Here is a 26,888-nt window from a genome sequence, read left to right on the forward strand (position 1 = left end):
AGCAGTTCCATCGGAAAGACAAGGAAAACAAAGATCGGCCAAATCCAACCCGACCTCGTCCACTGGATTATAGAAGCTAGATCATCAACAGCTTTCTCATCTCTTCCCTTCTCACCGACATTCCAGATCAGATGTCCTTACAGCTGCAGCAGAGCGATCTATCATATAGCTGTGCTGGAAGATGTCCCGAACAATATCCAGAGCCAAATATCTCCGTCAGTTGTACCCTTACAAACCACCTTCGACATCTATCGATCATTTGGTGATCGGCGGAGGAGCAGTGGGTTTAAGTGTAGCTGCAGGATTGGTCAATACTTCGGGGAGGGATAAAATTACGTTTTTGGTAGAGAGGAGAGGTCAAGTGAGTTTCACATCCGTTCTCAATCCGGCGTACCTTAAGGTTGGGGGCAGTTTAACTGATAGCATAGAAAAGCTAGGACAGGAAACTACGTTAGTATAACTCAGAGCCGGGACATGCCCTTTACAAGAAAGGATGGAGCTGATCATGAAACGGGAACAGAGCGAGGAACTCCGAGGTGATTCATTCCGGTATATAGTGAGCTGTTAACATTGCTTCAAACGGAAGGCGGAAGGTCAAAAGCTCATCATGTGTTGATAGTTATCCATTAGGCAGTTTGAAATCGAGATTATGTATAAGAGGACGAGACATGTTATACGACCGATGTAAATCTTTAGGAATAGGATATAAAAATACAGGAAAGGTAGGTTCACGCCTCTGAGACTGACCATCAGTCGCTCTGATACGGTGCTGATGATTAGAGGTGTCCAGATCGTAGTAGCCACCTCTTCTTCTCAGATACCATACCTTGAAAAGCTTCAGAAACACTCTCAGCACCCTTCCTTCCTTTCAAACCCTGATGATACCTCCTCTTCAAGTATTCGTACGAAATTCCTCTCAGGGGAAGAAGCGAGGGAATTAGAACCTGATTTATCTACCTCGGTATGTGGGGGATTACTTATACCTTCAACTGGGATAGTAGACTCTCAAGGCTTGGTAGACTCCTTGGAAAGGGAGATTGAAGATGCAGATTATAACTCACCTTCTTCATCATCTACCAGTGGGGAAGACCGAGGAGAAGGAGTGATAGTTTTGGGCACAAGAGTGGTACGAATAGATAAAGAAGAAAAGGGAAATGGATGGGTGGTGCAGCTAGAAACTAACTGGGAAGGTTTAGGGGAAGGTGGAAAAGGTGATGTAGAAAGTGTCAGAACGGATGTGTTGGTGAATGCTGCTGGTCTAGGAGCGGTCAGCTTGACAGATGGGGTTGTGGGTGATGGACGGATGAAGATGTATGCTATCAAAGGTGAGCTACGATAAGTCTTTAAAGGGATCTTTACATCGACGAGATGCTGACTGATGCACATACAGGCAACTACATGTCGTATAAGGGACCGGGCGTAGGCAAAGTATCAAGATTGATATACCCTTGTCCAAGTGCGAATATCGATCATCTCGGAACACATCTGGTGAGTATCCAATAGAACACCTGTGATTTAAGCTCATACACAACAAATTTTGGATAAACAGACATTAGACCTTGAAGGGCATATCAAATTCGGTCCAGATGTTCAAATCATAGGAACATGGGAAGATTATATCTCCAATCCGGAGTTTTGGGAAAAACACCTATCCCCCTCGGATTCGCCTGAATTGAAATCACAATTCGCTCAGAGCGTATTAGATTATCTACCGAATATCAATCCTGATAATCTATCGCCCGATTATTCAGGTATAAGATCTAATATCTCACCTCCCAATGCTGGCTTTTCAGATTTCTTGATTAGGCATGATGAGTCGAGGAAAGGGTTTGTGGAATTGTTGGGGTTCAACAGTCCTGGATTGACTAGTAGTTTGGCTGTGGGCGAGTACGTGAGTGAGATGATAAACAAGGATATACATGGTAGACATAGTAACGTTGGGGAGGGGAGGGAGAAGAGGTTGAATGAGCTGGCAAAAGGATGGGAAGCATAGTTTATATATCATACTCTATAGACGTCTGTCTGTATGCGAATGCTTGTTCGGATAAAAGCAAAAGCACAGACCGGGGCGTGCCTCTCAGTGCCTCTCCCTCCACGTGGTATGCATCATCATCCACTCTGTCAGGGCGAATAGACGCGAAGTCATCTTAGCAAGTGCGAATTGAGAAGTGAGAATTGATTTGTGAGACATCCATCTCATTCAATCAGATCATTCATTCCATCCTTGTTCTCATCCTTACTCGCTCTTTTTTTTTCTGATAGCCTCGACTGAATCAACCAGTATAATTCTTGAGAGGCATTTGGGCAGGTTCACTGGAACAGATCAATCCCGGCTGTACGATCATACCTTGACTATAAAGCGATATAAATCACAGACTCCTCACCTCATCTCAGACTGGAATCGCATCACCAGTGGGCTTACTTGTAGAGAGTTAGTAGGGAAGGAGTGACCACAGATTCATAGAGAAGCGGCTCGCTGGAGCGGGTGGACCTCTTACAGGTGAGTATAATTTGACTCTGTTCTCATTTCATTTAGAGCATACGCCGCATCCTTACTTCACACATCTTTCCTGCTTCATCACCTCCGGTAATCTTCCACAAATCCAGAGCCATGCTTCCATGGTCGGGATCTCTGCATTATCTTGCCACTTCCTTTCCTTCTTGATTATCATTTGAAGTGAAGGAACGAAATGATTGGATGAAAGCTTGCTTTGTGTATGTGTGCACAAAGAGATCCTTTACCTCTTCCTTTGATCATCACCTGTCTTTTTGGGGGAGAACAAAGTATCCCATCCCCATTCATGATCCAGTCAAACTGATGACTCCTCTTTATCCTCTCTTACAGATCATCATATACCCACCTAGGAACTTCTTCCCGTGATCATCATTCTTGTAAGGATCGCGAAACTAAATAATATCTGCACATCCGAGAAGAAGACTACAAAGATGGACTATAATGAACCTCACACAGCTTCGACTCGTGGACCATCGACCGCCGGTCTAACATGGCAGAATGGCATGCCAACGCTGAGAATGGAAGACGCCGTGGTTGAGACTGTGTAGGTCAACACTTGTATCCCTTGCGCCATGACACCGAGCTGACATTGAAGCAGAGTCACCCACACTACCCGCACGACTACTTCCTTCGCGCCCATCATCCTACCGCGTGTACCACCTCCTGAATCGATAGGCCTTCCTACTCATCTCAAACAAGAGCAATATCCGCTAGCGAATCAACCTGCTCCCCCTGACATGCAGTTCTTTACGCTTAACCTCGGCGGTCGCAGGGTGGTCGTGCAAGATGAATCAGTCATCTCGCCAAGTGCTGATGGAACGTTGAGATCATCCGGACCAGGATGGACCAAAACGTTTCCGACATCTTCGTACCATTCACCCGGAGTCGCTAGAGAGTCTCATGGACCGGAAGAAAGAGTGGGGTTTCTCCAAGCTTTGAACAGGAGTAAAGGGAAAGAAGTGAGGAAAAGACCTCATAATTTCAGTAGACCAGGTAGTAGGCAGGAGGAAGGAATGAAAGTCGACACGAACACCCCACCTATCTCTGCTGCCGAACAACTGGCGATCAGACAACGGAGTCCACCTAGAAAAAAGATTAGAGCATTAGAGGAGATTTCCATTCACCCTCAAAAGGGTAATGCGTCCTTACTCTCTCCACTTCCTTCACCGGAGCATGAAGCTGGACCGTCGACACCTACTAGTGCTACCTCTCCTACGCAGCCTAACCTTGGTACTGGAGCAGAAGTATCGGCTCTGCTATCATTACCTGTTCTGGTATCGCAATTCGATCAACTCCCTGATCGACTCCAACAACATTTCTTGATGCATCTTCTCCGACGATCACGCATGCCAACCATTCAACGAATCTCAACGTTCGCCTCTACTGCATTGAAACGTGATTTCATCGCTTTGTTACCTCACGAGGTGGCTGTTCAGATCTTACGTCGAGTCGACAGACCTGGTCTAGCTATCGCTTCGAGGGTGTGTAAGAAGTGGAAGAGGATGATCGATACCGAACGGGTGGTATGGCAGCAACGATTAATCGATGATGACCTATGGCAAGGACACGGAGTGGAAGAGGCGGAGGAAAGGAAAATCTTGGATAGGTATGAAATTCTAGATTGGAAAGCGGAAAGGGAAATACAGAATTTCGGTCGTGAAGATACGCCAAGCGATGATGAGAGAATGTTATCAGCTACGAATCCTTCCAGACTGATATACGAACAAGAACGTCCTACACCGTTGAAACACGTATATAGAAGGAGATATCAAAATAAGAAATCATGGTTACATAACAGACCTGAACATACTTCTTTCTCCGGACATGGTACAAACGTCGTAACGTGTTTACAGTTTGATGAAGATAAGATCATATCCGCTTCGGATGAACATTCGATAAACATCCATGATACCGTCGGAGGCCGTCTGAGGAAAAGCTTAGATGGACATCAAGGTGGTGTTTGGACATTGGAATACAAAGGTGACACATTGGTCAGTGGAAGTACCGATCGTACGGTTAGGATATGGGATTTAGAGAATTTAGAGCAAGTTCATGTTTTCAGTGGACATACTTCTACTGTAAGATGTTTACAGATTGTCGAACCGGTTTGGAATGAGAGGGAGAAACAATGGCAGCCGCCTTATCCGATGATTGTCACTGGATCTAGGGACGCAACTTTGAGGGTGTGGAGATTGCCTGAGAAAGGTGATAGACCTTATAATGGAACGGTCAGTTGATCTAGCGTGCGAGTATCCTGAAATAACAGCTGATGTCAATTGTATATAGGCCACTTCAGATGATGAAGGCGATGCTCCTTCTCCGGAAGATAATCCGTATCATCTACGATTACTCGAAGGTCATAGTGGAGCTGTAAGAGCTCTCGCAGCTCATGGGAGAATCTGCGTTTCCGGATCGTACGATATGACTGTCAGAGTATGGGATATTGTGAAAGGGACCTGTATCCATGTCCTAACAGGGCATGAAGCGAAAGGTGAGCTATGAGTATCTAGGCAGACGCATAGAATTGACATGGTATATCGTGTAGTTTACAGTATAGTGTACGACCAATATCGAAATCGATGTGCATCCGGTTCCATGGACAATACCGTGAAAATATGGGATCTCGCTACTGGTGATTGTCTACATACCCTTACCGGACATACCTCCTTGGTTGGTTTGTTGGGTATTTCACCGAATTACCTCGTATCAGCAGCTGCCGATGCTTCTTTAAGGATCTGGGATCCCGAAACACTACAGATGAAGAATGTCTTGGCTTCTCACGGAGGGGCGATAACGTGTTTCCAACATGATGAGACCAAAGTGGTCTCTGGATCAGATGGAGCATTGAAATTATGGGATATCAAAACCGGACTATATATTAGAGATCTGGTAGTGGGAATAAGCTCAGTATGGCAAGTCGCCTTTAATGGAAACTTGCTTGTAGCAGCCTCGAATCGGGGTGGACAAACTGTATTTGACGTCTTCAACTTCGCTCCTTCACCTGCTTATTCGCATTTCCCGGAAGGAATAGATGATGATCAGTTGGATCTCCTGAGAACGCCAAAATGGAAGAAAGATATGAAAAGATTGAGACTCAAGAACAAGACTAAAGATGAGAGATCGAGAAGGATTACAGGTCAATCTCCCCCTCATTCTTCGAGATTTATCGATGTGAATGAACTGCTTTCGTCCGATAGTGACGACGATCTAGAAGAGGAAGATGTGGGTCTGCTAGAGGAAACTCCGATATCAGCTAGTTACAAGAAGAACAAATCGACTACTTCGTTGGATAGGTGGGAAATTGGAGGAAGTAACCAGGCTAGATACGGTGGATCTCCTTCTGCCTCTGGATCAGGAGGTGGAAATAGAAGATCAACCAGAATAGCAGGACGATCTTCGTTAGGTTCAAGTGGAATTGAAGCTGGACCAAGCAGAAGACATCCTACACATCAGGTACAACCACCACCACCGGCATTTACACATACTTCTTTCACAGCTAGTCCCACGTATAACCACCATCATCAGCCTCATCATGTTGGTAGGACATTGCAGATGTCGAGAAGAGCCAAAAATAGAAGGTCGACTGGAGGAGGAGATTCACCCTCTCCTTCGATTCGAAATCCGGCTGGATATGAGATAGGAACGAGAAGTGTTAGTGGTAGGATGACTACAAGTGCGAACCCTCATTCTGGATCGAGCTTTGCACCGATTTTCGATGAAGAGCCTTCGGCTTCCGGGTCGACTTCGATACAGAGGAGATCGGGTGCTGAAGATTCTGAAGAAGAGGAAGAGGAAGAAGAGTATGTCGATAGACGGGGTAGGGATAGTGGGGAGATGAACGTTGATGAAGAAGATGATGATGATGATGAGCAGTAGATGAGGAGGTCTTCAAGGGTTTATAACACAGTCAGAAGAGGTGAATCGATAGGTATTGGCATTTCGAATAATCAGTATATTCATCACATCAACGTCAATATACTTTTACAAGGCATGTTTCTTTCTATTTCAATATCATTATCATCTGAACCATTCTCCGTTTTTCTTTTCCTTTCTCAAGCATTATGTGTATTCATCAGTATACAGTAAGGCAGCGAATCATAATCAACAAACATATATCATTCTTACAGACCCTCATAAACACATTCCACCTGTACTATGTGTATCTTTTGTAAATTTTGAACATATATGTTTTGTAACGAGTAACCTTTCTAAAAATCATAATCATTGAGTGATACCTTATTAACAAGATGTATGTATCGATGTTTCCTTCTAACTAGCGTAATCAATCGGCATTGCATCCTCACCTCGGAGACGCTCCTTGTACACATTCCTTTGTTACTTCCAAGGAAAGTCAATTACGCCATGAAACAAGTGATAAGTCTATTATTCCTGCATAAAATGCCAGCGGTGAGTAATCATCTCTTCCGCAGCAGGCACCTGCACTTGCATCTCCGTTTTGTCTTGTCTTGTCCGTTGTCCTCCCACTTAGACTCTGGCTTGAGGAGGTATCCATTTGATCCATCGGATTTTTATTGATACGGGAAGGGTCGATAACGTTGACATGACGCTATTTGTGAGTTGCTTTAGGTGAATGCCGAGGATTTCTTATTACTCTGGACTTCAGTAAGTCATTTCTAATGTACCGTGAAAGAGGTGAACGCGTTCACCAGCTCATATCCAAGACCAGAGGAATGTCCAGACTTGGACGTGGGTTGACTTGGCTATGTATGGTACATCATCATGACTGCGGAAAATCTTCAATATAAGTACGTGCTCTTCCACCATTCATGCGCAATATGGCATAATCCCACATCTTACGACATCAGCTTCTTCGTGTGAGGATAAACTATGCAAAATGTTACGATCGATCCTGAAAAAGCCAAGACATCAAGGTTTCTCTTAGCTCACATCATACAGTAACATCTCCTTCAGGGCTGCTCTGTAGATCTCGTGACTGACCAACGCGGGGTAAGGTGGAGCTCGAGAAAAAGAAAGGAATAGATGATGTGATCATCGATCGATGGCATTGAAGTTAGTTAACCTTCACGTACAACAACTCATGTCTCTTCTCGGTCCGATCTATCAATCACCTTACTTCCTTTGGGGTTTATCGATTTGGGTATGATATACGTATGGGGTTATGTAGATCGATCATGAACCCTCTTTGACTTGGGCTATAGATGGCGCATGGCGCAATATATATTTGTATATATATATATATATATGTATACAATAGATGTAAAATTTCTTCTTTCTTTGTTCTTCTTTCGACCTCAACGCATCCTTAAATTACCGCATCGCCCATTTGCTGAACAATTAGATTAGAGAAGGCACGGTGACTCAAAATGAAATTCTCAACTCTTTCAGCTTTAGTATCCATTCCTGCATTTGCACTCGCTCAGAGTCCGAGTGCCAGTGCCTCCGCTAGTGCTGCCTCGGCCTCTGCATCTGGAGCAGCGGGTAATAGCTCAGATTACTTGACTGCTGTCTTGGGTGCTTTGACGTGAGTGCATATCATATACCTTCAGTTCTGCTTCAATCCCAGCTAGACTCGGTTGTTTCCGTCTGATATACCTTTCCCGCTCTCATCGCCCTCGATCAACACTCCAGCGTTTCTGATTATGCTGTTTATCCGCTTGCTAACCTCATCTTCGCTGCACACTACAGCTCGGCAGGTCTCACCTCCCTAGTTGGCGCTGCTCAAGGAATCGCCGGGACGTCTGAGGGTCAAGCACTCCTTGGCTCCCTCGCTCAAGGTAACAAAACCGTCTTCGCTCCTTCCAATGCAGCTTTGTCGAACGTCTCTCAAGATATCCTCAGTGACAACGCTCTTCTGACCCAAATCCTATCTTACCACATTCTTAATAATACCTACACTGCTCAAGGTGTAGCTACAGCTCCTAATCACACTATCGCTCGTACCCTCTTGAGAGGTGGTAATTACACTTTACCAGGTAACTTTACTGCTCCGTTAGTGTTGGCCAAAAACTCTACCAATGGAAGTTCGTTTGAGATCGTTCAAACTACCAGTAATATCTCTACCGGCCCCAATGCTACCGCTGCCAACTTACAAGTATACGTTATTGATCAAGTTATCGAATTACCCCAAAGTATCGATTCGGTCGTTTCTTCACTTGCACCTCAATTGAGTGGATTGGTATCTTCCATCCCAGGTTTGGCCGACCAACTTGCCTCCGCTAATGGAATTACCATCTTTGCACCAAATGACGCTGCCATTGGAGCTATCCAAAGTTCCCTTGGACAATTGAACTCTACCCAGGTCACCTCTGTGCTTAGTAATCATATTATCAATGGAACTGTCGTTTATTCCACTGGACTCGCATCGGGTAACTACACTTCGGCGGGAGGAGAACCATTCAAGTTTATCTCAAATTCTACCGGAGCGTACGTACAGTCCGCCAACTCGACTGCAAAGATTGTACAATCGGATATCATCCTCAATAACGGTGTTGTACATGTAAGTTTGACCTGTTAACTTGATTGCCTAGAAGAGGAATTGTTCAGAGAGCTGATTGTGGGATTTGATGTGCATGATGTAATAGGTTATCGATAATGTCCTCGTCAACACCGCTTCGAACCCTCAAGCTGCCGAATCAGCCTATTCATCAGCTGTAGCTGCTGCAGTAAGTTTGACCCCTCCGTACTACTCCGACATCTCTCTTCGTACTCCGTTCGAAGTTGAATTGTTGGTTTGGAATGATTAGTCTACTTCAACCGAGGCCAACGCTCCCGTCACTGCTACATCCGCAGCTACCGCTCCCTCAGGTTCCAGCTCAGGATCTTCTTCCTCTGGAGCTAGTTCAGCAGGATTCAAGATTGAGCCTCTGGGATTAACCAATTCCATGATGGGTGGGATGGTCGCTGTGGTTGGTGCGATCGTCGGTGGGATAGTCACTCTTTTCTAAAATAATATAAGATGGTAGTAATTCCAACGCAGGCCTTATAATTGACCAGTTTGGATACGTGTTCGTGGACTGGGTCTTTAATCAGTTATAATCGTTAATAAAAGTAGTCAGTGGGTTTAACATAAATTGTGTAGTTTAAAGGTATAATTGAAGAGTTGGATGAAGTTCATCATATGACTCTGCATTGTTAGCGTTCATCTGCTCGAGCTCAATGTTCGTGAAGATGAGCTCTGCTGTGTAAAGTGTGTTTCGCCTCTGGAGTCATATGATATGGAGGGCACTGCTTCGTGTCCATTCTGCAAGTTTGACGTGGTGATCGCCTCGTACTACGCACGGAGTTGAGGAACCTCGTGTATGCCATGTCAGTACCTAATCTGTCGATGCTACTCGTATGTTCTACATCCGTTATCAGATACGGGTGCATGTTGATCAAGTTGGATGCCAGCCAGGATGAGAATGACCAGGGTTGAGGTCCAGGGGAGGATAGGATCGGCGTTTTACGGCGATATGATCCAGGCACTATCCTGGTTGAATTCTCGAGTGGTGGATGTTGTTTTTCTGTTTTTACCCCCCTCTCGACCTCCATCTCGCGTCTTTTCATCATTTCATCCTCTTAACATCATCATAAATCTACCAATCATCGTTGCAATCCCCTCTTGCTGATCATCCCAAGCGGCATTATCACTCTCACAACCCTTAACACCCGCGGACAGAAGAGAAATTGTACCATCAGGATCAGATGCAGCAGCAGGAAACATAATCCGGAACGATTGACTCATCGATTAACCGATCATTCTCTGGACGGTTTTCCCTCTAAAACACAATGGCATCATCAGGTCCATCCACATCAACTCCATCGGCCAAATCTGGTCCAGGTCAAGGTAGACCCCGTAAAGCGTCGACTGCAGCCTCACACCCACCTTCGACCACAGACAGTCAACCTCATGCTCAGGGTCAAACACCCACACCGTCCGTCTCAGCTGCAGGTGGAGGTATGAGCATGCCCCCACCTAGCTTCAGCAGTAATGGACCGTTGACTGTATCAGACTGTGAATTCATGGCTTCACAGCTGCTAGAACCAGGAGTCGGTGAGTCTATTTCCCTCTCGAAAGTCGCAATGACAGATTTCTGATACAATGATTGTTCGTAGCGATACGGAAAAAGCTTGAGATAGCTTTCGAATTAAGAGATTCAGCGGAGAGTACAAGAGATTTTGGATTTTACGAGAAATATCTGGCAATCTTCATTCCCGCTCTGATAACGATATTAGGGGAGGAGAAGTCAATCGTGTTCATGAAAGACAATATAGAACAGGTGAGTTATCTCTCATAGCCTGCTTTCCCATGAACTCATCCTCGTCTTTGTTATCAGCGATATCGTCATACACTTCTCGCTTTTCTCCAACGACTCCCTCACCATGAACCAATCCGACATCATATTAGCTCGATAATGGATCTGTGTATCAAATTGTTGAAATTGGAGAACGAGGAGAATGCTTTGTTGTGTATCAAGATAATGATCGATGGATTGAGGAGCAATAAAGAACAGATGGAACCGTATATAGAACCATTCCTGGATTTGGTGAAGCAGATGTACGCCAATACCAAAGCGGTGGTGGAAAAGGAATTCGGGCCTAGTTCTTCTACGGTCCCTACACCTAAAGCACCAGTGTCCGCTGGTGCCAATCCGGCTGCACCGTCCCCTGCCCCTGCAACTCCTGCAAGCGATGCATCTGCACCTGCTCAACCTCCTCATCCACCTCAACCATCGACATCTCAGCATCCAATGCTCCCTCACGCACTTCATTCACCCAAGGTGCTCACTGAGTGTCCCATCGCTGTCGTCCTTATCTTTCAGACATACAAGCAGATCATGCAAACTGCCATGCTCGACTTCTACCCTTTGGTCATAGATAGTATCAAGATACAACCTGAACCACAGCGACTGGCTCATTTAGAAGCGAAAGAAAAAGGAGAGATATTTGTGGGAATAGCCAGCGGGATAGGAAATAGAGAGATGTATGCAGAGTTGATAAAGGCGCAGGTAAAGGTGAGCTGGTGGATTCGCTTCTGCTATTAAACTATCCAGCTAACGTGTCGTAGACCATGGCTTTCCTCGCCTATGTGTTAAGGGGAAATCAAGGGAATAATAAAGAATATGTCGATGTCTTTCCTGAAGCGTGTCTGAGGTTATTGAGAGATTGCCCACCGGAAGACGTCGGGACCAGAAAAGTGAGTTTCATTTAAGGTGTTTCAACCTTCACCGATGTACTGATGAATTAACAGGAACTCCTCGTTGCCACTCGACATATCCTAACCGTCGAGTCAAGAGCCTGCTTCATTCCGTACATCGATGTCCTCCTCGAAGAGCGGGTTTTAGTTGGTACTGGAGTATCAAGTCGAGAATTACTTAGACCTTTAGCTTATTCTGTTGTTGCCGATCTGATACACCACGTCCGAAATGACCTTCCTCTATCACAACTCACCCAAGTCGTCTATGTCTTCTCCTGCAATCTTAACGATTCGACGTTCAACAGTTCCATCCAGACAATGTGCGCTAAACTGCTCAACACGATCATTGACTCGATACATAGCAAAGCAGACAGTCAGGAATTCGCCAGAATAATCAAGGGAATATTCTTCACCTTTTTGGAGAAGCTCACAGCAATGTCAGAAGCGCATGATAGATTGAAGGCGATCGGCTTGAGGGATAAAGGCAAGGGCAAAGCCAAAGAAGAGACGGACGGAGATGTCAGTATGGAAGATTCGGCTAAGGAAGCTGCTGAGGATAAGATACAGAATGGATGGCGAGAGATCGAACAGGCGATGCCGGTACACTCGGTGGCTTATGCTAATGAATCGTTGGAGTCATTTTGCCGAGGTGAGCTTTGTTTTACCAAGAGATCGGTCAGCGTACAGCTAACCTGCGATAACAGAATCTCGCTATTTGTTCAAGACACTGCTCCACACATTCCGAACTCTCCTCACGTACACTCGCCAAGGAGACAACCCAGCACCCCAGCCTGATGGTGAACTTCTTAGCAAGTTCTTCGAGCATAGTTTGAAATGCTTAGCAATCTTTGATTTTATGGGCAGAGACCCTCGCGAACCTAAAGAAGCATTAGAACTGCACTCTCAGATCCTCCTCCTGTTTGAACCTCACGTATTCGCCGAGGTGTGGACGAGTCATATGGCCTTCTTCACTGAATTGGCTGTAACGAATGCGCAAGTATTCCCTATCCTCCAAATGCTCATCACACACGAGAGCGTATCCCATCAATTAGTGGCGATTCTTCTCAAACACCTGATGAAGAATCTGGGAGAATTAGGTACAATGGACAAACCTCAAGCGATTCTTACGCTCAAGATGTTCAAGATTTCTTTCCTTGCTATCAACACTTACATCGCCAATAACGAAGTCGTGCTGGTACCCCACTTGCAGAAGCTTATAATGAGCTCTTTCGAACACGCAGCCAAATCTGAAGATCCGGCCATCTACTATCAGATCCTCAGAGCGTTATTCAGATCCATTGGAGGAGGCAGATTCGAAGCTCTTTACAAAGAGGTGTTGCCAATCTTGCAAGAGATGTTGGACAATCTAGCATACCTCCTTCAACATGCTGCCGATAATAGTCAACGGGATCTGTTCGTCGAGCTCACCCTGACAGTCCCTGTCCGCTTGACGAATCTTCTTCCGCATCTCAGCTATCTGATGAAACCGCTTGTCCATGCGTTGGGAGCTGGTCCTGATCTTGTTAGTCAAGGTTTGAGAACTTTAGAACTGTGCATTGATAACCTCACCGCGGAGTTCCTCGATCCTACTATGGGACCAGTCTTACGAAGTCTCATGGCTGCTCTTCACAAGCTTCTCAAACCCATACCGTCAAATAGAAATCACGCCAATGCTGCTTTGAAGATCTTGGGTAAACTCGGTGGAAGGAACAGACGATTCCAAGAGGTTGATACGGTGCTGGAGTATAATCTTTTCACCGATCGTTTAAATGCACCTATCACATTTGACGGCTCAAAGCATCAACTTCAGCTTGCTCCATTGGTCTCGACAGCTAGTACGGTGCTTGCCGACGAAGGTCAGATTCTAAGGGAAGATGGTCTACAAGTATTGATGTATTCGGCTTTGACTATATTCCAGGAAGTAAGTCCGGTCTTGTCTCACACATACCTCGCTGATAATCCGATCTGTAGAACGCCCCTAGTCCCGAAGGCAATGACACTTTCCAGCGAGTAATGACCGGACTTTTCATTGCCTGCGGTCAGCCGAAGATAGGCGAGAAAGCTCTCGAGTTCGTACGAAATCTCTGTCGACGAGCATTCGCTCTTGAGCTTGGACGAACCGAGACTCCTGATCCTAACGCCAAACCTTTCCCTGACAATTCTCGCAAACGATTCCTACCTTTGACGAATGCTTTATCAGATTGTTTTGTCGCTACTTTGCATGATTCGAAGCCCGTCGAGCGACCTGGCTTGAGCGATCTTCTAGCAACGATTGTCACCGATTTCAAGGAACTCGCTTTTAGTCCTATTTTCGCTGGAAAGGTCGACGGTTCTCGATCCTTCGAAAGGATGGTCGCGTTCTTTGCTCACCGATTGGTCAGCTTATGTCACGAAGAAGATTGGTCCAAGAAGATGGCTGGAGTCACCGCTATGTCCGCCTTTGTTCATAAGATCGATCTTAGCAGGAAGATGATCATAGATTTTGAATTGGATTTCGTCAGAGCTCTCTTGTTCTGCCTCCGAGATGCTCCCAAAGATACACCCAGAACTTCTGAAGAAGTCATTGACCTTATCAAGCATCTCCTCAAGACTTGCCAATCGCAGGAAGATGGCAAACCTCGCTTGTCTCGTCTCACTGAAGCACTCGTTGCGGAGCTCAACAGTCAAAATGCCTTATCCCGTCGAGCATCTCAAGAATGTCTAGAAACTCTTGCAGAAGTCACATCTCAATCAGTCTCAGATCTCGTCATGGGCATCGCGAAAGCCAAACTTCTCAACACTGAACATGGTCCTATCTACTCGAAACCGCTTCGAGCTCTGCCATTTGCAATGCAGATCGCAAATATCAATGCCGTCACCTACCTCATGGACCTCAGACCATCGGTCCCCGACACTGGAGAGGAGTTCATCAGACTCCTGCATGAGACATTAGCTTTGGCCGATGTAGATGACGCCAATTTGATCAGCAAGCCAGCAACACATAAACAGGAGAACTGGCTGAAGAACCTCAGAATTTCATGTCTCAAATTGCTCAGATCTGCTATGTCCGCTCCAGATTTCCTGCTGAAACCTAATTTGGCGCAGCTGCGATCTCGGTAAGCATTATCATCCAGTACCAGATATGACCGATCGCTGATTGTACTTTTAGTATCATACAAGTCTACTTCAAACACGTCTACTCAACCAATCCTGAGATTGTCGATGTAGCCCACGATGGTTTACGAGAGGTCCTGCATCAACAGAACAAACTCCCAAAAGATGTCTTGCAACAAGGCCTTCGACCCATTCTGGTCAACCTTGCTGACGCTAAGAGGTTGAGCGTTTCTGGTCTTGATGGATTAGCGCGTTTCCTCGAGCTTCTTACCAATTACTTCAAGGTTGAGATTGGTATCAAGCTGTTAGATCACTTCAAGACTCTTGGTGAACAGCAAATGCTCATGAAAGCTGCATTTTCGCCGCTCGACGATAACCCAGATATCTCTCGAATGTCCCGATTGGTCAACATCTTCCGTCTGTTACCAGCCAATGCCATCCAGTACCTTAATGACCTCGTTGCAAACGTTGTGGAAGTCGAATCAGCCCTTCACCAATCTGTGCCTGGACCTTTCACCGAGAACCTTGGTAAATACCTCAATAGGTATTATCAAAACGGTGCTCAAAACCTCTTGGACAACATCCAAAATCCTAGATACATATGGACCTACCGAAATATCATCGCCTCGGGATGCGCGCCAAAGCTGGTTGAAGAACTGGCCACTAAAGGCGAAGCTCTGTGCAAGTTGTGCTTCAGTGATGCCGAAAACATCGGAATGGTGTTACCTGGACTTTGTTTGATACGAGAGCTGTCTCGAGTATCGGTGAATTGGGTTTTAGATGGTGAACCAGCTCTAGAACCCTTGGTCAATGTTTGGAGAATGATTGTATCGAAATCTAGAGATCTCAAATCCGACATGACCAGTTATCACTATCAGCAGATGCCGTCATTACTTCTTGAAATGTTCATGACCAGTCTCAAACATCAACGACATGTCCCATTACTCTTTCACGTCATAGAAGCGTACGAAGTCCGAGCTTCTTTTGAAAGATCCCACGTCTCCTTCTTCCTCTACCAACAGGTTGCTCTGCAAGATTCTCTCGAGTACCGACAAGAGGTCATCGAATACTTCTTCGGACTATACGAGGAAGACGAAGTATCCTGGGCGTTCAAGACCAACGCTCTTCGAGTAATCATCAACCCAACCTTACGAGTACACTTCTCTCAACCTGACGCCGATCAATCCATCATCTCACCTCAGCTTGTTCAGAAAATCGTCAATCTCATGTGGAGACCTCTAGCTGCTAGTGTAGCTGCCAAACAACGAGAAGACACCCATCTCATTGAGGTATTCGCTCTGACCACCTTGCTCGTGCAACACTGCAGTGCAAAAGTCAACGAAGCTAGGAAAGAAATCTTCAAGCTCGCTTGGATGGGTATTAATCTTCTTGAGCCTACCGTCAAACTCATGGCGTATGTCTTGGCAGCTAGGTTTATGGTCACGTATGAAACTCCGGTCAAATTCGTTCGACTCACTTGGACAGGTGTATTACGATTGAAAGAAACCGATAATCGAACTCTGTACAGGCAAGCTATCGATACGCTTGCGTCGTCATTGACTGTTCGAGATCCGCCTCCTGCAAGCGGTACGCCAGAATGGGCCAAATTACTTCGAACTGTACTCATAGAAGAAGGTCACGCTACCAATCAATTAGTAACGGTTTGTGAATTGCTCGTCAACCACCCTGATCTCTTCTACGATTATCGAGAGCTCTATGTTCCACATGTCGCCAACTCCCTCTCGAAACTCGCTTTCGTCCAAGCTGCTACTCCTGAAAACAAGAAATTGACGGTTGATATCGTCGAATTGATTTTCAATTGGGAGAGAAAACGAATGGCAGCTAGAGATGCGGAAGCGATGGAAATTGATGAAGGGCCCAAGAGATCAAGTGATCATCTGACTGAGGCTTCTCCAGTGAAAAGACAAAGAGTCGACAGAGCCGGCACAGCCGTTTCTGGAAGTAGTGGTGGTGGATGGGCTGCCCCCGGACAAGTCAGAGAATTGATGACTGCTCATCTGCTCAGATTAGTCTCGACCTCCACCGAGTCTGTCACTAGGAATGGTCTGACTAGAAGGGCGTTAGATCTGTTCAAAGAGATTCTTGGTCCGAAGGGTCTACCTAATGTTCATGTGAAACTTGGATTCTTCCAACGGACCATGACGCAGGTGGGTTGCACAGTGATTTTCCGAAACCTCTAACAATGCTGATGATCTGTCTTATATAGGATATAAATGACAATACCCGTACAGGTATTGCCAACTCCACCGAGGTAATCGCTGCTGCCGCTGCTGTACGAGATTCTCACTGGGTCAAAGCGAATTTAGGACTGTTATCGAAATTATTAGAAAAAGTCTGGGCATCCGACGAAATCGAACTTCACGATGTCGTTGCGAAGCTTACTGAAGATCTTTTCGCTGAGATGCCTGCGGACGAGAACGCAGAGTCGGACCCCGAACCCAAAGCTTTGTTCAACTTCGTCCAAAATGCCGTCAACGACGGTCTCACTGCAAGCTTAAGATCAAGTTCGAACCTTCCCGGTACATTGTTCATCCTTCGATCGTGGCTCAAGACTCACCCCAAGGTGCTTCAGTCCGAAACTATCAACTCTGCTCTGCTCAAAGTGCTTGGTAACCTCGTCAAAGTCCATACTGCTAGTTCTGTTCCTCCTGTTCAAGGCAATGACCCCGATCCAACAGCCAAGCTTATCATCTCTGTTCTTGATATAATCAGAGATCGAGTTGGTGATCTTCGAGAACAACGAAAACACCTTTACAGTATTATCACTACCTTGGTCGAACGATCTTCCAGTCCAGCTTTATGTCGGTATGTTCTACAACTCATTAGACACTGGGTCATCGAAGATAGTGAGGGTGCTGCCCATGGTAAAGAGAAAGCTGGTATTTTGTTGCGAATGGCAATCTTTGAGCAAAGAGATGACGACCTCTTCCAAGAATACTTGGACGTTGTTTACGAGATCTACGAAGACGATAAGCTCCGAGGAACGGATATCACCCATCGACTCGAACCCGCTTTTTTGCTTGGTACCAAATCCAAGAACGCCATTCAACGAGCGAAGTTCCTAGACAAACTCGAACAGAGCTTACCTAGGTCACTCGATGGTCGACTGCAGTATCTCTACTCGTTGCAAAATTGGGATACCCTCGCAGACTGCTATTGGGTTCCTCAGATTCTCAGCCAGATCCTTGGTATAGTCTCACACGATGAGACTCTCGTGAGACGACCTTCCACAACCCCGCTGGAATCGGATCCTATCATAGATATGGCGCGTCGAGCAACGGTCGGTGATATCATTTCGCCTGCCAGAAATCTGATTCACGTGGACAACGAACTTGTCAACCGACTCTGGATCGAGGTTTTCCCGATGTGCTGGTCATCGCTTACTCGTGCTCAACAAACGGCTTTCACACCTTATATCGTCAAGCTTCTGTCTAAGGAGTATCTCCGCAAACAGGTGGAGATGAAACCTAACGTAGTACAAACATTCCTCGACGGTATCCTCGCTTGTAAACCTCCCATTACCCTCCCACCTCTTCTCGTCAAGTATCTCGCCAAGACATACAACGCCTGGTATGTCGGTTTCGAGATCCTCACAAAACTCATTGATGTCTACCGACCCGACGATGGCTTGCGAGAAAGTTGCGCCAGTGCTTTGAGTGAACTTTACGCCGAGCTCTGTGAAGCAGACATGTTTTACGGTCTTGCAAGAAGTCGATGTGTCTTCCCCGAGACCACCGCCGCTCTTACTTATGAACAGAATGGACTTTGGCCCAAAGCGATCGAATTGTATGAACAAGCTCAGATCAAAGCTCGAAACAACCTTTTACCCTTCACCGAAGAGGAGTATTGTTTCTGGGAAGATCACTGGATCTTATCTGCTCAGAAATTGCAGAATTGGGAAAACCTGACGGAATTAGCTAGAATAGATCAAGATGCTGATTTGTTGTTAGAATGCGCTTGGAGACTATCCGATTGGAGCTCGCCGGATCGAGACATGATCGACCAAAACATCGCTCGTATCTCCGATACACCTACGCCCCGTCGAAAGACCTTCGAAGCTTTTGTCGCCCTTCTTCGATCTCATCTTGCACGAGAGCCACCTAACGAGTTCTTCCGAGTCCTTGACGAAGCGCAACAAGTCACGCTACGAAAATGGGTCAGCTTGCCTATCAACATCACCAATGCTCATCTACCGCTTCTTCAGATGTTCCAACAATGTGTCGAACTCACCGAAGCCGCCCAGGTATTTGATAGTCTCCAGATGACCAATCAGCAGAATCTCGAGATGAGATGTAACAGCGATTTAAAGACCATCTTTACTACTTGGCGAGATCGACTGCCTAATTTCTGGGACGATATTAGCGTATGGAGTGATCTTCTCGCTTGGCGTCAACATGTCTTCCAAGCTGTTACTCGAGTGTATCACCCGCTCATACCCCAAGGAGATACAGCTACCTACGGATATAGAGGGTTCCATGAGACTGCCTGGATGATCAATCGATTTGGTGAAGTTGCCAGAAGACATGGTTTACTCGATGTCTGCAGTGTATCCCTCAACAAGATATACATGTTGCCCAATATCGAAATCTCCGAAGCTTTCTTGAAGTTACGAGAACAAGCCTTGTGTTTCTTCCAGAAACCCGATAAATTCAATGATGGTTTAGAAAATATCAGTACGACCAACTTGATGTACTTTGCTCCACCTCAAAAAGCCGAGTTCCTCACTCTCAAAGGAATGTTCATCTCTCGATTAGGTCAGAACGAGGAGGCCAATGCGGAGTTCGCTCATGCTATTCAAATGGATATGAACTTGCCTAAAGCATGGGCTGAGTGGGGTAGGTTCAACGATAAGTTATACAGGGACAGACCCGAAACCGTACCTGGACCACCACCTGAACCTGAACCTGGAAAACCACAGATGACGGATGAACAATGGCAAGAACAGTATGCCCACGATCGAGCGATCTTAGCCTCCAGTGCGGTATCATGTTATCTTCAAGCTGCGGGACTATACAACAATCATAAATCTCGTGGACTGCTTTTACGCGTGCTGTGGTTACTCGGTTTAGACGATAGTAGGAATACAATCTCGAAAGCCTTTGAGAATTATAAAGGGGATTTGGTCATTTGGTATTGGATTACTCTGATTCCGCAATTGCTCATGTCCCTCTCGCATAGAGAAGCGAAACAAGCTAGATTACTGTTATTGCGTATCGCTAAGCAGTTCCCTCAAGTGAGTCGAACGTTTTGTGTCAGGAAGAGACCAGCTGATCCTTTCTGCCACACTCTATAGGCCCTATTCTTCCACCTACGTGTATCTCGAGAGGACTTTGTCGGTATCAAGAAACAACAAATGCAATCGCGAGCTGCTGCCCAACGACGAGCTGACGCGCAAGCTAAAGCCGCCGCTGCCAATGCTGCTGCTGCGGCTGAAGCTTCAGGTGAAGCCAAACCGACTGAGGAAAAGAAGGAAGGAGTCAAAGCGGAACAGAATGGAGATACTGCCGCTACTGCTACTGCATCCGCCGCCAACGGGGAACAACAACCTCAAGGTCAAGAGCAGCAATCCAATGGTGCTTCTAATGGAACGATGGCTCCTACCCAAGTTGCTCCACCACCTCGTCAACCTTGGGATCATGTCGATGAAATAATGAATATGCTCAAGACTGCTTTCCCCTTATTGGCTTTGACGATGGAAAAGATGGTAGATCAGATTTCGCTACGCGCCAAACCCAATTCGGACGAAGATATCTATCGATTCTTCTCTGCTCTCTTGGCCGATGCCATGCAACAATGGGGCGGAAGGAATGGGTTACCCAACGATGAAGGCGAATTGAGTGCTCAGACCAAAGACAACTTGTCCAAGTTCGCTATCAACTTGAATGGAGAGTTGAAGGTGAGTACGGTCTGCTCGATGTGAAGTGTGGTAGTGAACTGACGATTTTGTGCTCTTCCTCCACCCAGGCTATGATCGAGAAAGACTTCATGAAGGATATGCCGAAATTACGAGAATACATCAAACGACTCCAGAGATGGCGAGATTACTATGAGAAGAGTCTTGATGCCAGACCGAAAGTGCAACCTCTTGATCAAGGCGGTTGTAACCTGACGGAGTTCCATCATACCAAATTCGACGATGTCGAGATCCCTGGTCAATATGTTCATGTAAGTTTAGACAAATACACTTGGCTTATACGAATTAGAGAGCTAATCTGTGACTATTCTAGCATGTCGACCAAGGAGAAGAGTTCATCAAGATCGCTCGATTCGCTCCAAAGGCTGAATTAGGACGAGGACATGGGCACTGCTTCCGAAGGATCATTATGATCGGTAACAACGGTTCTTCATATGCCTTCCAGGTGCAGATGCCTGCTGCACGACATTGCAGACGAGAAGAGCGTCTCACGCAGCTGTTCCGAATCATGAACAGGTAAGCTAACCTTTTTCCTAGTTTTGATGCATCAGCTTACAATTCCCACAGTGTGCTGAAGAAGAGGAAAGAATCACGTCGAAGAAATCTTCAATTCCACCTTCCTGCGGCTATTCCACTTGCACCTCAGCTTCGACTCGTTCAAGCCGATTCTTCCTATGTTAGCTTGCAAGATATCTTCGAAGAGCACACGGTGTCCAAAGGCATGTCAAGGGAAGATACTGCTCTGGCGTACTTCGATAGGATCAAACAGCTTCATGATCCTGCCGTACCACGGAATGATCCTAGGTTCTTCCAACTTAAAGCGGAAGTTATGGAAGAAGTTCAAACTAAGATGGTACCAGAGGACATCATGACCAAGGTGAATTGCTTGTTATTCTCTGTTCTGGTTGAAATTGAGCTGATCGTTGGAAAATTGTAGTACATGGTCCGAACGATGGATACGCCTGAATCTCTGTGGCTTATGAGAAAACAATTCGCTTTACAAACTGCCACCACGATGTTCCTCACCTACGTGTGCTGCTTGAGTAACCGAACTCCATCAAGGTTCTATATCAGCCGAAAAACTGGTTTGATGTATATGACTGAGATCTTACCTGGTACGTGCGATGTATGAATCAAGTGCTGTATCATGCTAATTCACAGTCGCTTTTGATCAGCTTTCGCTCCTGGTCAACCACTCATTGCATCCCAAGAACAAGTACCATTCCGACTCACACCCAACATGCAGAATTTCATTACTCGGGTCGGAATCGAAGGTGTCGTCACTGCTGCTTGTACAGCCATAGCAAGGTGTTTGACTCAGCCAGAATTCGATTTGTCGGGAACTTTGTGCTTGTTCGTCCGAGATGAGGTGAGTCATTACACCCTCACTCATACGGAACTTTAGTAGCTGATTGATCATGATGTCCTATAGCTGCTTATCTGGCATAACACCTATATGAAGGATTCAAGACAAGACAGTCCTCTTATCAATCACGTCTACAGGAATGTGGATAACTTCATCAGGCGAGCAGGTACGATGGGTTATATTGGTGATAACAAAGATAAAGTGAGTCTTTGATTCTATGATTGACCAAGATAATCGAGCTGACTTCTCGTTCAGACACCCAACGCCTCGCCCGCTGTGCACGCCATCGTGACTCTCATATCGCAAGCTACCGCACCTTTGAACTTGGCTCAAATGAGCGAAACCTATATGGCTTGGTTCTAGTCCTTTAGCTTCTTGCTTCACCTCAAATCCAGGTCGTCTTTCTCTATAATTACTCTATTTCGTGTTTTATCCCCTGTTGTACAATCAGTTTGAAGACTAAGTAAAGTGATTATGATATGTATATGCATTGTGAGATACTATGGTACAGAGATTGTATCCAGAAAGCCTCTATAACATTAAATACTAGACATTACGAAACCAAATTGTCATTATTCATCAACATTGAGTGATCTTCACCAATTACCAATTACCTAAATCACCAGCTTGTTCCATCGCCTGGTCGAACATGCCCAAATCATCGTCCAGCCCACACCCGTCGTTTCTCTTGTCTGGTAAGCCGGCGGTACCTAGTGCACCATCGAATAGTCTTTCATTGAAGAGCACATGACCTGATGGAGTCTGTTGTGACTGTTGCGGTTGACCTTCTTTCGTTGTTCGTTCTTCTCTCGCTTTATCGCCTGAGCTTGATCCAGAGTGATGTGAGGAAGTATGTCCTCTGGCATATTGAGAGGCAATGAGATCGCCTGGTCTTTCACTACTGCTTGGGCCATCACGGGGAATATCCATCAATGGTGGTAATCTATATTCCAATCCGTTAGGCTCCATCATCCCCGATGGATCACCACCAGGTAGACCTTGATCGCCATATGATGCATTGTAGTATTCTTCTCCTATTGATGGACCTACGGCCTGTGTATCATACGATAGACCAGGTAATGGTTGTTGGTCCCAGTATTCACCATTACCTCCTGCTTGAGTTTGCCAAGTTTCGTATCCTGTTCCAGCTTGTGCCGCGGGGTTATTGATATCTACCATACCTTCTATGGGAGGTAATCTGTACATCTCAGGATGGTCTTGACCCAAGAGGTTATTCTCAGTCAACAAGCCATTTGGATCAGTACCACCGTACATATCATTGGGATACTCCCCACCGGCGCCAGCACCCGGTACAGGGGGAGGTTGAGCGACCATTTGAATTGGTCTACCATCAATATTATACCCTACCGAAGTAACGTAGTTGGACTGATCGAGCGGGTACATCCCATACCCTCCGCCCCCCACTGGATACCCGTTGTACGCCGCTGCTGCTGCCGCAGCCGCTTGTTGGTATTGCTGAGATTGGTGGGGGTGGGATGAAGAAGTTGAGTTGGCTAATCGATTAGTGGCGGCATTGTATAATGACATGTTCAATAGGTTTGTGCCAAGAAGGTTCTGCCTCATTTGTTTGGCTCGAGCTTGTGCTTTTTGAGCTCGGATGGCTCCCTTGGAAAGTTGTCCTGCATCCCTTCGACGACGGCTGAACGATGATGATACAAAATCGCATTAGTCGGTACTACTACCTTGCGATGGTGGAGAAGAAGACGTAGATTTGAAGAGCTCACCTTCTTGACCTGGAACTACTACTCATCTCACTTTGAGCACTATCAGATTCATTCCCCTTTTGGATGATTTGATTTTTGATTTCCTTTTCAAGCTTATCACCTGATTTACCTTTGATCAATGCTTCAGCTACCGCATCCACTTTCTCATCTTCAGCTGGATCCTTCCTAACCCGCCTTCGAATGATGTCGGTCCGTCGGAATGCAGGTTGATATCTGTACCCAGGATATTTCCGAGCATGTTCTTCTTTCTCCAGACGAGCTTGCTCATTGAATTTCGCTCTGACTTCCAGAGGTGCTTCTTTCCACATCTTAGCGGCCTAAAGAAGGATTCGAGGATATTCAGTAATGTATTATTGATGTGGACAGTGGTGACACTTACAACGACAGATATATTTTGATGTTTCACTTCGACACTGGGTGGGATCAAGTTAGAATCTGTGATGTGCTTCCTGAAAAGGATAAAAGCATTTCTGGCTCGTTTGATATGTCCTTCGGGTTGCTAAGATGTAGCAAGCACAATCGTCAGCGATTATATCGCCTAACTCAACAAGCTACAGTATATAACACTGCAAAAACTCTTGTATCGATAATGTGGAAGACAAGCCAAAGGAACTCACCTTCCTGGCATGACTTTTCTTTTTCGGAGCAGGTACACCAGCCCCGATATTATCGGTGTTATCGTCATTGACATCTTTCGCAAGATGTTTGCCAAATTCGAACCCGCTCTCTGAACTATTTTCATCACCACTCGCTCCTTTATCAGGTGTATCCCCACCGAGAGAAGATCCGAAATCCGTTAGACTGCTATTATAGCTCCCGAACGAAGAGGGCCACAAGCCGTTCGGTGAGGTTGGCGAGTTGGTCTGAGTTGATGGTTGAGTATCGGTCCCAGCCCCAGGCCCAGCCCCAGCGGCATAGAAGTTCAATGAAGGTAGACTTGGCCATTGGGTTAAAGGGATCGAAGGTAATTGTGAATTACCCATGGGTGCCAACTGATCAGAATCGTTCTTGATAAAAGGATCCACACCCTCATCCCGTAAAGCAGGATCGATGACTTCTTTGCCCGATTGATCAATCACTTGAACTACTGGTAAATCATCTTTGATCATTGCTGAATTTGAAGAGTCGCTGGAAGCTGCGTTGGATAATTGTGAGACCCTTCGGACCATGGCGGGCATTTGAGGTAGAGGTAGAGGTAAATTAGGAGGTGAGCCCACAGGTGTACGGGCTTTATCTTTGTTTTCGGGCTCTACATTCTCGGGAGGAGGCTGCGAGAGCTCGGTAGGGGGACTAGAAATCACTGAGCTCTCTCGTGAGGGTGCTACTGGACATCCATAATCTTATCAGCATGGTTGACCATCTAGAGTAAATCGCTACTAGTCAAAGATACGATATGCTCACTCACAAGATGGCGCCTGACTGGCGATGGAGCCTGGATAGCTTGAGTGCGAGCTCGATGTCATATTCACTTGCCGCTTCCTTCGTACTCTATAAGTAAGGGGTGGCAAAGGAGTACGGTAAGGGTAAGTGTCCTTTTTTTCAGAAGCTTTGGTCGTCCAGTAGAGGACAAGTCTAGTAACTATGCCTTGCTTGTGCTTGTACTGGTACAATGGTACGTGCACTAGTCTAGTAAGATTGACCCTTTCAAATGGATCTTTTTCCTACAGTGATGAAAGGTTTTAAATCCTTTCGAGATGAATTATCTAAGAGAGGTGGGAAAAAAGGTTAACCGTTGAGTTTCGCTCCTTTTCAATCATATTTTCACTGTCTTCAACGCTTGTCTACAGGATTGAATACCCACAAAGGGACGATCCTCCTTTGAGGTCAATCGACCAAAAAGGATCGTCCGCGATAGTCCCTCCGTACCCTCCGTGCTCAGCAGGGGGATTGGTCATTGTACGTCATCTGAGGAGATGCTCAATAAAAGGATTGTCATTGCTCAGCACGTATGGAACCACCGCTCACATCGGATATGCCTATATTGCGCAACATGATCAACTCAGATAGAAAGATAGTCGGTCAGTGGAAAGATCCTTTGTGATTTAAGCGAAAGCGAGTCAGCCAATCGAGTCTAGAATTGTGAGTAAATAGATAGCAATGATCGGCTGGACCATTTGCTGGAGGCCCCTTTAGATCGTCATAGTAAGAAAGGAGAAGGGGGTGAGAGGGTGATGATTCAACTAGATAGGGAGTCAATAACTCCGATTAGGATAAGCACAGGGGATGCTGCATCTTCTGACAGTGAGCGCAGTAGCATGTAGGATATACAGCCATGCATTTCTGACTCAAGGTCGTTCTCACGGTTATTTGACTTTTCGTAGAACTACTGAAAAATACTATGACCAGGCCAATCAGATTATGGTTCTACATGATCATATAGATGGATTGTTATACTTACGATCATACGTCTAGTAACTCTTCGACTATAAGCTTCTCCTTATCCCAGATATTCGCTCTCCAATATACATCTTCCTTCAACCTATCCCAGACTTCTTCGAGAGAGTTCATCTGGTATACCATGAAACTTCCCGCGATGTTCAGTTGACCCTCTGGAGGAGTCGTATTTCGTTGTGCGGTTCCAGGTCTGGGAGCTAAAGGACCGCTGTAGACTATCAAGTGATGAATGTATCAGGATCAATATATGCTGCGCAATGGGCCTGTGACTCACGCATCATCCCCTTGGGATCTTTCGAACCCCTCTCGAGATGCTCAGGTCGGACAGCGTATCGCTGAGCGAGATGGTCGGGGTAGTCTGGAGCGTATACGAGGAATCTTGGCATTGTGAATTCGAGTAGTGAATCTGTTCTTTGGAGGTGCGAGGTTGATGGAGGAGAGTGAAATCCGATGCTATGCAATATCACTGGTTATATATAACGTTCCCTCTCTCAACCTTTCGAGCATAGATGGATATCAGCAGCACTTATCCACCGTGACTTGCCGAATCTTTCGGATTGGCAGCACACATCCGGGCCGATCTGCGGCCGGTGCCTCCCAGCGGGTTAGGCTTGTGAGAGTATGGCTCGGCTCCCGCCTACTTCAGCTGTGAACATCCATGTGTGTCTCACGTGGTGCACGTC

The 26,888-nt window shown here is 46.0% G+C and overlaps 6 protein-coding genes across 6 annotated transcripts; 4 read left to right on the plus strand and 2 right to left on the minus strand.

Moving 5' to 3' along the window:
* Positions 1–181: 181 nt before the first annotated feature.
* L199_001456 (uncharacterized protein) lies at positions 182–1,993 on the plus strand (the record flags this gene model as incomplete). Its single annotated transcript, XM_064887210.1, has 6 exons — positions 182–450; positions 521–556; positions 620–722; positions 791–1,325; positions 1,391–1,488; positions 1,550–1,993. 6 exons carry the CDS (start codon positions 182–184, stop codon positions 1,991–1,993), a joined length of 1,485 nt encoding a protein of 494 aa, XP_064743282.1.
* A 953-nt stretch (positions 1,994–2,946) lies between these two features.
* L199_001457 (uncharacterized protein) lies at positions 2,947–6,391 on the plus strand (the record flags this gene model as incomplete). Its single annotated transcript, XM_064887211.1, has 4 exons — positions 2,947–3,059; positions 3,114–4,743; positions 4,802–5,006; positions 5,061–6,391. 4 exons carry the CDS (start codon positions 2,947–2,949, stop codon positions 6,389–6,391), a joined length of 3,279 nt encoding a protein of 1,092 aa, XP_064743283.1.
* Positions 6,392–7,860: 1,469 nt separating this feature from the next.
* Positions 7,861–9,441, plus strand: L199_001458 (uncharacterized protein; the record flags this gene model as incomplete). The annotated part of the gene is made up of 4 exons (XM_064887212.1): positions 7,861–8,018; positions 8,183–8,993; positions 9,079–9,159; positions 9,241–9,441. The coding sequence occupies 4 exons, from the start codon at positions 7,861–7,863 to the stop codon at positions 9,439–9,441; spliced, it is 1,251 nt and encodes a 416-aa protein (XP_064743284.1).
* Positions 9,442–10,264: 823 nt separating this feature from the next.
* L199_001459 (uncharacterized protein) lies at positions 10,265–22,429 on the plus strand (the record flags this gene model as incomplete). Its single annotated transcript, XM_064887213.1, has 18 exons — positions 10,265–10,529; positions 10,592–10,755; positions 10,813–11,490; positions 11,544–11,672; positions 11,727–12,321; positions 12,377–13,593; positions 13,644–14,767; positions 14,821–16,933; positions 16,993–19,662; positions 19,732–20,019; positions 20,080–20,682; positions 20,751–20,951; positions 21,014–21,216; positions 21,268–21,577; positions 21,638–21,815; positions 21,876–22,069; positions 22,133–22,267; positions 22,322–22,429. The coding sequence occupies 18 exons, from the start codon at positions 10,265–10,267 to the stop codon at positions 22,427–22,429; spliced, it is 11,175 nt and encodes a 3,724-aa protein (XP_064743285.1).
* Positions 22,430–22,669: 240 nt separating this feature from the next.
* L199_001460 (uncharacterized protein) lies at positions 22,670–25,274 on the minus strand (the record flags this gene model as incomplete). The annotated part of the gene is made up of 5 exons (XM_064887214.1): positions 22,670–23,726; positions 23,812–24,128; positions 24,191–24,310; positions 24,429–25,135; positions 25,217–25,274. 5 exons carry the CDS (start codon positions 25,272–25,274, stop codon positions 22,670–22,672), a joined length of 2,259 nt encoding a protein of 752 aa, XP_064743286.1.
* A 937-nt stretch (positions 25,275–26,211) lies between these two features.
* On the minus strand, positions 26,212–26,591 carry L199_001461 (uncharacterized protein; the record flags this gene model as incomplete). Its single annotated transcript, XM_064887215.1, has 2 exons — positions 26,212–26,420; positions 26,480–26,591. 2 exons carry the CDS (start codon positions 26,589–26,591, stop codon positions 26,212–26,214), a joined length of 321 nt encoding a protein of 106 aa, XP_064743287.1.
* Positions 26,592–26,888: the final 297 nt, after the last annotated feature.

This window comes from Kwoniella botswanensis, chromosome 1 (genome assembly GCF_036426115.1).
Source record: "Kwoniella botswanensis chromosome 1, complete sequence".
NCBI lineage: Eukaryota > Fungi > Basidiomycota > Tremellomycetes > Tremellales > Cryptococcaceae > Kwoniella > Kwoniella botswanensis.